General features: G+C 45.6%; 1 protein-coding gene and 2 pseudogenes across 1 annotated transcript; all 3 read right to left on the bottom strand.

The window, feature by feature from the left end:
- Positions 1–1,285: 1,285 nt before the first annotated feature.
- Positions 1,286–2,578, bottom strand: LOC136463979 (dehydration-responsive element-binding protein 1G-like; annotated as a pseudogene).
- A 3,984-nt stretch (positions 2,579–6,562) lies between these two features.
- LOC136465956 (uncharacterized) lies at positions 6,563–8,731 on the bottom strand. The gene is made up of 2 exons (XM_066464490.1): positions 8,010–8,731; positions 6,563–6,644 (listed from the first exon to the last, which is right to left on the bottom strand). The coding sequence occupies exons 1-2, from the start codon at positions 8,729–8,731 to the stop codon at positions 6,563–6,565; spliced, it is 804 nt and encodes a 267-aa protein (XP_066320587.1).
- A 106-nt stretch (positions 8,732–8,837) lies between these two features.
- LOC136465957 (uncharacterized) lies at positions 8,838–10,014 on the bottom strand (annotated as a pseudogene).
- Between the last annotated feature and the right edge of the window lie 861 nt (positions 10,015–10,875).

Genomic DNA, 10,875 nt, shown 5'->3' on the forward strand with positions numbered 1-10,875 from the left:
TTCGCCTCCACTGAGCTCCACCCCTGAATACAAGTATACACTAGAGTACATGGCGAAGGCGAAAGAGCCAATACAGTCAAATAAAAAAAAAGTTTGCAACCCGCTATTTGCGTGGTTCATCTACCAGCGTTCCTCCTCAGTCCTGAGACCCAAAGTCAGACAGGAACTTCTAGTTCTAGCTATACAGCGGCGGCGCCAACCCGCGGGAGGACTGGGTAAAAAAGAGAGAACTCGCTGTGATTCTGTGAGCTGGCGGTTGGCAGGGGCACTACTTTTGTTGGGTTGGGAATGGCACTTCGCGGTCCGAGCCGCCCGACCCAACAGGAGTTAGCGCGACAACGAGTGACCGTCAGCCACTCCGAGCTCTGAAGTGACGTGAGACCTCACTGTGCTATGCTATGGACCGCGTATTCGCTCCCGCTGCTTGCCAGCTGATGCTGAGGCCACTACGGCGTTTCATTGACATCGTCAAACCCTTTTCCGTTATCTGGTAGCCCGTAGCCGTCATCATCAGCTCCAACGCAAACCACGAGCTCGCACTCTGTAAGAAGCAATGCAAGACGAATGTTCTCTTCATTAAAAAAAGACCGGTGCTCCTAAGACCCTCTTTAGAACAATGCAAAGACATAGAATTAGAAAAAATATAAAAATTCTGCAAGAATAATACAGTTGAAAACATAGGAATTTTGAAGGAACAATCATTAGACAGACCGTAGAAAAAAAATATATGAAATTTACCAAGAGATTTCGGTAGATCCTAACTTTCTTATATTTTTCCTCCAAGATACTCTCCCATTTCAAATTATAAAGTCATTTTTTTATCAGTAAATAACTTTTGTTATTTATCTAGATATACACTATGTCTAGATATGTAGTAAAAATCATGTGCCTAGAAAAGCCAAAATAACTACTAGTGAGTAGCAACCAAAAGAAAATTCTTACAGTATTCACCCCCTAGAGCTAAAATTAAGGTTTATGAACAAAATTCGTACTCCAACGGTCCCCCCTATTCAACATCCTAATGTTTAGTGGTATCCTAAACTATGCTCTCCCACTTAAATTTTGAGATGTCATTTCGTCCACCATATAAATTATTTGAGATAGGGTAATTGTTGGAGAAGAGAACTATTTAGAGATTTTTTTTGTTAGAATGTATTCTATATGAGGATTTAGGGGAATTAAGTTAAGGAGAACTCTTGAAGATAACATAATTGGTGGTTACCTACCTCTGCACACCCCTTATTTTCTTTCTTAAGAAAAGGAGCTTTAGCTTTAGGTAATAAAATATAACTCAAAGTATACATATCAAAATACAGCCACCGCATTATGATTTACCGTGTAGCATTACAGTAAGGATTTGAACCACATGAACTTAGAGCAGTTGGAGCTTCATCATCAGGTGCGTGGGTACCAGTTTTTTCAGAAGGATTCTAGTTTCTGATCCCTGCAACAAGCCAAATTCTTAATTCAGCATCAATATTAATAATATACAACCAGGCCATTCCCAAATCCATACATGAAGCCCCATGCTTTTGCGGCTTATTACAAGTGCTGCTGATGGAACTCTCAAGATCACCGTTACCATGCATGCATTATGCAATTTCACTCCAAATTAAACGACCAAACTGAGAAAACTCAGTCTTCTGCTTCTCCTGATCACCCTTCATCAGAAGAGCAGGGTACATTAACATTACGGAGTACGGACGAACTGAAGGGAAAGGGCAACCAGTACATTTCACCGGTAACTACTAGATTCTTCCCGAGGCTGTACAGGGAAGTTATTTGCCCAATGCAAGCTACTAGCTTGCTTCAAATGCGCGCGATCGGTCATCAGTAGCTCCAGAGCTTGACCTCACAGTCATCATCGTCGTCTCCGCCACTGGTGGACGGACCAGCCATCGGTGGTGGATCAATGAGCATCCCTTGCGCCATGTCGAGGTACCCCTGCATCCCGAAGTCGAGCCTGTCGTCGATAATGCAGTACGGGTCATCGACGCTCTGCGTCGCGCCAGGCAAGGCATCCAGCGGCGTAGTATGTGCCGCCTCCTCGGCGGCCACATTGCCCTGATCAGGAGCCGGCCGGAACTGCTCCGCCGCCACGGCGGCCGCCCGGCGTATCTCTTCATGCCCGGAGCCCATGGGTGGCACCCTGAGGAGCCGCGGCGAGTCGGCGAAGTTGAGGCAGGCGGCGCGGCCGCGCAGCGCGAAGCGCGGCGACGTCGTGCGCGCGCGCCGCCATCTCGGCGGTCTCGAAGGTCCCGAGCCATATGCGCTGCTTGCCGTGCGGCTCCCGCACCTCGCAGACCCACCTCCCGGGGTTCCTCCTCCGCACGCCCTTGTACACGGGGTGCCGCGTCTCCTTGAACTTGGTCCGCCCGGCTCGCCGCTTGGGCGGCGCCGACGACACCGTCATGTACGACGAAGAGGAGCCGTCGTCGCCGTCCGCGCCGCTGACGCCGCCGACAGGGGACGGCGTCCCAGAGGAGTAGTCGCTGAAGGAGCCGGCGGCGTCCATGGCTGCAGCCCGAGCGTGGTGGTGGCCGTGGCGAGCAGAGGGGGGAGGAACGAGTCGGAGCATTTGGTTTGAAATTTGGAGGGAAAGGTGGCGGGTTATATAGGTTAGCGCGTGGAGAGCGACGTGGCCGCGTGCACTGTTCCCACGCGGTGCGGCCCGGGAGGCGCCAGCCAGGTAGGGCGCTCGGGACTTCGGGAGAGAGGGCTCGTCGGGCTCGAAGGGTTAGCTGCTGGGTCGGAACCAGCTGGAGCTCGCGGGGCCGGGGACGGGGACGGGGACGGGGACGCGCAGGCATGGGATCCAAGTGGGCTGCCTGGGCCTCCCTCGCTGCTAGTAGGGCTCTTTCGCTGACGGCGACGTGTGTTGAAACCTTGAGAGGGGACGGAACTCTCTGACAAGTGAGGCTGGTAGTTCGATGCGCACTCGTGCGAGACGGATAGCGTGGGATTCTCTGCGCGCCGTACGTGCTGGCCCGGTGCAAGTGATCGGATGGGGCCACGCAGAGGATCCCACTCCACGGCTGGTTTGGCGGCAGTTATATTGGACTTGGTCTCGGCGTTTCCAGATCACCCATGATGGTACGGATGGATAAATGGCGACCGCTGGCTTGGCAGGCAGTGCACGCCCGCAAGTTGCGCGCCTGCCGTGCTGCTAGATCAGCGTCGCCGTGGAAACCCGCTGCTTGGCTGCTGCTGAAATCCAACCCAGTCCCGTGGATTGCTCGTGACGGAGTACACACGTAGGAGCGTATTAATTACTATTTGAATTCTCCTCGTCGTGGACGCCCATGCATGAATTCTCAACTTCTTCGTGGATTTGTCAAAGCTGTTCAGTAACTTCTCCGGGGATTTTTCTCAACGATGTTCAGTAGAAGCTGCCATATATATGACACCATGTTCTAGAGGAATCGTACGAGCTCGCTTGTGTATATATAAGTGTAATGACTAAAGCTTGAATTGAGGAGTGTTGGAGATTTCTTTTTCTTTTGCTACTCGTATGAGACGGTTGATTTTCTAGATAAAAAAAGCTATGTTACTAGAAAAGACAAAAGGGTTTATAATTTGGAGTAAAGAGAGTAGAACATATAGTTATTCCCGATCTAGAAAAAGGTGATCCACCTAAAGGAGCAAACAAAAGAGTGTACTACCATGAAATAAACACCGTTAGCGGTTTATAATTATTTTCACCACTTAAGCGACTTGGAATATGTACAGCACAAGATGCTTAGGGAGAGAGCGAGAATATTGTGAGCAAGACCTGACTATGGACCAGTGAGAGAGATGAAATCGTCCATAGCCTGATCGCTGGGAGTGCCATGATCCCAAATAAGACCTAATTAAACGCTAGGTCGCGTTAGGCTGTAAAAATATTGGGTCAAAATATTTGGCCTAAGTCCTTCCCGACATTGGGGGTGTCAGGTCAGACTATTTATTGGATTTTCCTACTTTTAAGTTTGTCTTTTTAGGTTGGGCTGGGTCATAGGTCGAAAACCATGATACAAACCTGACCTAACATACTAGCGGGTCAGATCAGGTTTTTTTTTCAAATGGCTTGGTTGGATCATGTGCTCCATGACCAGGTATATCCCAGATATGCAGAACTTGTGATGTGCGTTGCTCATCTCTGAAATTGGTGGCCTACAGCCATCTAGCCAGGAACCAGGACGAACAAATCATGGACTCGTGGGACCATGTGGTTGGCGAGGGGCTCGACTCGACCATTTGCGGATCTAGGATTGTTCTCTCTCTTCTTTTCTCTATCTCTACCTCTTCTCTATCTCTACTATAAATGTTTTTTAAATATTCATTTTTTAGAATATGCAATTACAAATCCTAAAATATGGTTTAATCTCAAAAAATAAAAATTAATTTAGCTTAGAAAAAAATATGAAACTAGCTTTATTTTCTAGAAAACCAGGCTTGGTGCCTAACTCGGAATTATATGAATCTTCTATGGACTCATTTTGGTGTTCATTTTCTAGTAGATGCTCTCATTATTTATTATAATTAGTCTACATTAACAAGCTTATGTCAAAGTTCACGTGACTTTGATGACAACACAAGTGTCATGTAACCACGTCATACTTAATTCTTTTTTTAGCATATATAGTTTCACTTGATCCTATCTATAATCATGAAGGGATATCCGCCCAAACATATATAAACATCATGTCCCGTGTGCTACCATCTAGATTTTTCTGCCGCGCTATGCTCCACAATTCATTATTGGTGATAGAAACACTGATATGGAGTCACTTGGCCTTGGCCTTCTAAGTATCCAGACGGTGAACATCGACTAGTTATAATAGATAACGAGTACCTCTACTAAATAATAACACCAAAGAGAGTCTATGAAGATTCAAATAATTTCAAATTTCAAACTAGACACCATAAGATAGAGCATGATTTTAGTACAAATCTAAACCAATTTCATAAATTTCCAAGTCATTTTTTTCCTAAGATTAAACTAGATTTTAAGATTTTAATTGCATAATTTTCCATTTAAAAATAATTTTGGTCTGGTTTAATTATACCCCCTAAACTATGAATTGAGTCTGATTTATCGTTCCACACAGCTAATGTGACTTCACGTTGGACAAAACCACTATTAGAACTGCTTAGAGTGTAAGGACAAACTGTTTGAAAATTTGAGGAGATGTCAAAAATCTGGTTTTATAGAAAGGGTGGACGACGGTAAAAGTTGAGGTAGGACCTTTTTTTTTTGTTTCAATCAAAGTATCAGGCAAAAACCTTAGATAGTCTTCGCCTGCCATGTTGCCTGGGCCTGCTGGTGAGTGCGCAATGTTCCAGCAAAAGCTTTGGGCCTTAAAATAGTTTAGATTGGAATTGTCCAAGGATTGCTGGGCTGAAAAATCTTAGAAGGCCGGAGATATCCCATAATACCTTTGGGCTACAGTTATTATCATTCGTAAACAAAGACATAGGATCTGCTCAAAAAAAGAAAACAAAGACATAGGAATAGAATGACTTTAGCAAACTACTGCTGAGAACCGTTCGTCCACAAGTACAACAGGCACCAGCTCAGGATTTTTGATAGCTTTTCAGTGTTTTGCTTAGTGGACAGCTAAGGCCAATCTTTTTGAGAGTATTCACCGAGTGGTGGTAGCTATCCTAGCTAGGCTTTTCCATGACCATCCATCTCAAGTGAAGCTTCCCAGTCATAATCAGCTTTTTTTCATGACCCATGCGATGGCGTCATACTCGATATTTATCGTTGCTACCTAACTGATCAGGTCGTTTTCACAAACTTATCACACATGGTAGTACGAAGTACTAGAAATTAATTCCACTGCGCACATTCAACATATTACACATTTGCCAGTTGTTGCATGCATAAACACAGGTGGCAGGGGCTGCACGTACGTTGTTTTTTTGGGCATGGGCTGACAGCAATCCACCGTGGCACCGAACGACCAAATTGCAGAGGTTACTGGGGGTGAAAAGTGAAAATAGGCGATTGTCTCAGGGCTTCTATTCTTATGCACAATTACTACTTATACGTGTATGGAGTGGATATGTAGAAGCTAGCAAAATGAACAATAAACAAGTTTTTTGTTATACCTAAAAAGTAAAAAAAAAACTCGATTGCTTGTGAAGGCTCGTGAGAAAGGGACACGGACCACCAACCAACTGAAAAGTGAGCACGCTTTATCACCAAAAGGAAACCAAATCGAGTATGGTGGCGAACAGTTTTGCAATTGGACATGTTTCCCTTCACAATCAAAGCGACTTACCAACCCGCAAAGAAAAAAAATGTGCCCCAGTGTCACCAAATAAAAACTTCAATTGGCCTGTGTTCGCCCAATGATTCATCAAAGGAAGCAGTACTATTCAGGCATCACGATCACGGTGTTCGTGCAAGCACGTTTCACCCAATCGGCGAGCCCATCATGTTCCGTTCGTTTGGTTTATAAGTCGTATTTTTCAGTCAACGAATAATATTTTTCTCTCACAACAAATCAACTAACGGTACTTTCAGCCATGACTTATCAGGCAAGCGAACGTGGCACATGTCACGGATGGACCATTAATCGACAAACAAATCTTTAGGCACGCACGCATCAATTATCCCTTCCCCGGCCCAGGAGTATAGGACAATGCATGCAAGCCTGCATTTGCAAACAGTGTTCAACGCACAAGCACACAATTGAAACCGGCCCCAACCAACACCGAAGAGATAGAGACCTGTAGCAGAAAGGAAGAAAGAAAGAAAGAAGAATGCGGCCATACGATATCCAACCAAACAGGTCGCACACATTTATTAACGGAGTCTGACTGTGGCAAGAACAGAAAACACAATTCAGTCCCGTCAGTGCACTGTCTAATCCTACTCGTACACTGTGCACGTGCGCGGGCGCCATTGGCTAGTCCCAAACAGCAACAAACCCCCCGTTGATAATCGAGTGCCTTGCCACTGTTTAGCGAGCCCTCTCCTTTTTTTTTTTCTCCTTTTAACGATCGTACTCTCACGTCCCATCGCCATTGAAACGACGACGATGCCTTTTCCCCGCGGGCCCTCTCGCGGCGCCGCCGGAGACGGCGACCTGCTGCTGGGAGGGGAGGAGCGTACTGCGCGCCTTTCGGCAGATTCGTACATGTCGCCCGTGGAAAAACTCAAAAACAGCGCGCGCGCGATCCTCAGACGCTGGGCGCATGTAGCGCAGGCGCAGCAACCGTCATGCTGTATGCGTCGCCCGTCCCGGCTCGTCCTCTCGTACCCTACAAGGTGCTGCTGCGGGCATCTGAGACTCACGTCCACCTCCTCCCCCGCGTTGGTTTTTCCTCGCCGGTTTCGCGGGCACAGGTATGGGACGTTGCTATCGCTCGTCTGGGCTATCGCAGAACCCAGTGGTCTCAACAGATTTGCAGTTCAAACAGATGCATCAGCCAGATTCCAAACACTACTCACAGTCACACAGGTTGGCATGGCCGGGGCCCAGGAAATATTACCGGAGGGAAGAGTCGAGAGCCAGGATCGGACAAAGAAAAATGATGGAGCGATCCCTCCGACACGCTACCGCAGACAGCGGTTTGAGGCGTCCAAAAGGAGGAGCCCCCCACTCCTCCAAAATCCAAATTGGGGCGGCACTGTGCGTTTCAACGGCACTTTACGAGATGCCCAATCACGGCATTTCCAGCTCCAGCCCAGTGGCGCATCCAGAAACGGACCAGGGGGGGGGGGGGGGGGGGGGGGGGGGGGGCGCTAAACAACATAGGCCAAAAAAAAATTGCTCGCTGGACACAGTACACTAATAAGCATAGAATTAGATAATTGATTCAAAGTGCTCAAAGTCAAAGATACACAGAATTATGATAATAAGCATAGAAAAGTACCAAATACAAGGAGTCTTCCATCTTCAAGAATTCACACCACTTGAACCGCCACGCTCAATGCTACATAATTTTTAAATGTCAAACACTTCTTCAATAACCAAGATAACAAATACAAAGAAAAGCTCTAAAACAATACGCACCTTGGGACCTTAGGTGGCAAGTTTATCTTACGGTTTCTTAAGCCTTGAAAGCGCTTTAAAATTTTATCATCTTCAATGGATGCAAACAAATCCCGCTCAATATAGCATATCATGCTATTATTCATCCAATCATCATTCATTTTATTCCTCCTGTCGGTCTTGATAATATTCATAGCAGAGAAGGCTCTTTCAACTGTTGCTGTTGCCACGGGCAATATCAATGCAAGCTCAATGAGGCGATACACCAAAGAAAAATATGTATGTCTATCAGTTTTAACCATCTTCTTAGCAAGGCCACCAAGATCAATACAAGAGCAAAATTCTTCATCATGTTTGACTTCATCCATGAAATTTTCAAGCTCAGTTCTTAGCTTTTCACATTCATAATCACTAAAGTCAGCATAATAAATCTTGGCAAGCTCAACTAATTTCTCTATCTCAAAGTTGGCAAACTCATTTGTCGGATCAAGACAAGCAACACATCTCAATAGTTGAGTTGATCTTTCTGGAAATCGATTGTTCAACTCACAAATTATTTGATCAAGGACAACATTGAAAATCCCATGATGAATATGATGGTAGTAGGTCACATATTTGGCTCCACGACATTTTGAACGACCTCTCATTGGTATCATATCTTCCATATTAGGAATGTCTATATTGTGTTTGGCAGCAAAGGCTTTTGTCTTCTCTAAAAGATCATCCCAACCATTTTCCCTCATGGCATTTATATTTCTCATCACAGAACCAATCAATCCTATTGCACGAACAATGTTTTGATTTTTCTTTTGCAAACATTGTGATAGGTCTTGAGTTATCCCCAATACTCTAATCATCAGATGCAATATGAACATAAATTAAAATGACTCCATTTTTTCTATCAATCCAGATGCTGTAGTTTTTTTCCCCATCAGTACCATCATCACTAATATTCTCTAACACCTCAAGCACAGGTTCCCACATGAGCATAAGACGTACTAATGTTTTGTGATGTGTACCCCATCGTATATCACCAGGCCTAGCAAGACTAGTTTCTTGGTTTTTCCCTCTCCCAGGAGATATTTCACCACTATCTAATTGTTGAACAAGAGTATCATGGTGTTTTTGGAGAAGTTGATCTTTTCTCTTACAAGAAGCACTAACAGTATTGACAACTGAAGTGACATAATTGAAGAAATCATCAGTTGAAGCACAACATCTGGCTACAGCAACTACCACAAGCTGCAATTGATGAGCAAAACAGTGGATGTAAAAAACAAAAGGGTTTTCATTCAATACCAGCCTTTGTAACCCATGAAACTGCCCTCTCATATTTGAAGCTCCATCGTATCCCTGTCCTCTAACCTTGGCTATAGATAACCCGTATCTTGCAAGCATAGAAACCAATGCTTCCTTCAGTGAAGATGATGTGGTGTCAGAAACATGTTGTAGGCCAAGGAACCTCTCAATCACACTTCCTTTATCATTGACAAACCTATAAAACAAAAGGAAACATAGTGTTAATTGGAAGCCACAAAACAAAAGAAATGAAATACACGAATAGATGATATATATCTCACAACCACGGCCATTTGTTCCTTAATTGATGCATCACGAGCCTCATCAACAAGCACCGCAAACCAACGATCTCCAATATCACTCTTAATTAATTCACTTGTATCCTCTGCACAAGCCCTTACCAAATCTTTTTGAATTGTTGGACAATTTATTTGATTATTCCCTGGAGCATTCTCAGCTATCACAAGTGCAGCCTTAGGATCCTTCTTTCTATACCAATCAAGCATCTCTAAAAAGTTCCCTTTATTTTTAGATGTTTTAGACTCATCATGCCCACAAAATGCCAGAGCTTGCAAAAGAAGAAATCTAGCAATGCCTAACATTATAGTTAAACGAGCTCTATATGCCTCCTCTTCTGCTGCAGTTGTTACTGCCCACACATGTTCTACACTTTGCCTTTGATTTTTGAAATCATTTGCTCGTTTTCTTGCTGCACTATGGTAGCCATCAATTGATTGAGCATGCTTCAGCAAAGAAGCCTTTTCCTTTTTCCAATTTTTGAACCCTACTCTGGTGAATGTCTCATTATCAACAAAATTGCTTGCTGGTGGTGGCTTAAAGAGGTAGCAATAAAAGCAATAGGCTGCATCCTTGGCAGGACCGTACTCTAACCAATCAAATTGAGTAAACCATGATTTAACAAAACCTCTAGTTTGAGTTTTACCCGCTGTTCTTTCATACTCACAATTTGGTTGATATGGACTCATCTGTAAATATGCTCTCCTAGCATCATCCCTAATATCATGGTGGAATTCATCAATTGGCTTTTTAAGACCTAGATCAGCAACTATATCATTCATATCAAGCTCAATGCGGGGTCTTTTTTGCATAACCCGACTCTCTTGAGTAGAAGTAGAAGCATCTTTCTTAGCAAATTTTTTTTCCATTCTACAACTACAAAGTAAAACCAATCGGATCACTGACTAAAAAAATAAAAGAGGAATTAAAGAGGGCAGAGCCGCACAGAGGGGATCAGTTCTCAACCTGTCAGCAGTCAGCCTGTCCTGGGACCTAGCCACCTGGGGGCTGGCCGCCTGGCCAGTTGGCTGACCGGCCGCGCCGCCGCGGGCTGTGGGCCGCCCGTCCTCGCTGGCTGCAGGCTGCCGGCTGCACGCTGCTGGCTCCAGCCGCCCGGCGCGGCGGTGCCCGTCCTCGCTGTCGCTGGGCGCTAGGCCGCTGGCCGATGCGCAGAGCAGAGGGGGCGGGAGGGGGGCGAGGCCGCGAGGGGGCGAGGAGCGAGGGGAGGCGCGACGCGTGAGCAGGCGAGCCGCGAGCCCGCGAGGAGGCGTGGCGGGCGGCGGCGGGGCGC

This window comes from Miscanthus floridulus, chromosome 7 (assembly GCF_019320115.1).
Source record: "Miscanthus floridulus cultivar M001 chromosome 7, ASM1932011v1, whole genome shotgun sequence".
NCBI lineage: Eukaryota > Viridiplantae > Streptophyta > Magnoliopsida > Poales > Poaceae > Miscanthus > Miscanthus floridulus.

Coding starts and splice junctions, on each gene's coding strand:
- LOC136465956 (XM_066464490.1), bottom strand. CDS start 8,731: ATGAGGGAAAATGGTTGGGATGATCTTTTAGAGAAGACAAAAGCCTTT. Junction 6,645..8,009: donor TTGCCACCTAAGGTCCCAAG/GTGCGTATTGTT, acceptor TTGCAAATGCAG/GCTTGCATGCATTGTCCTAT.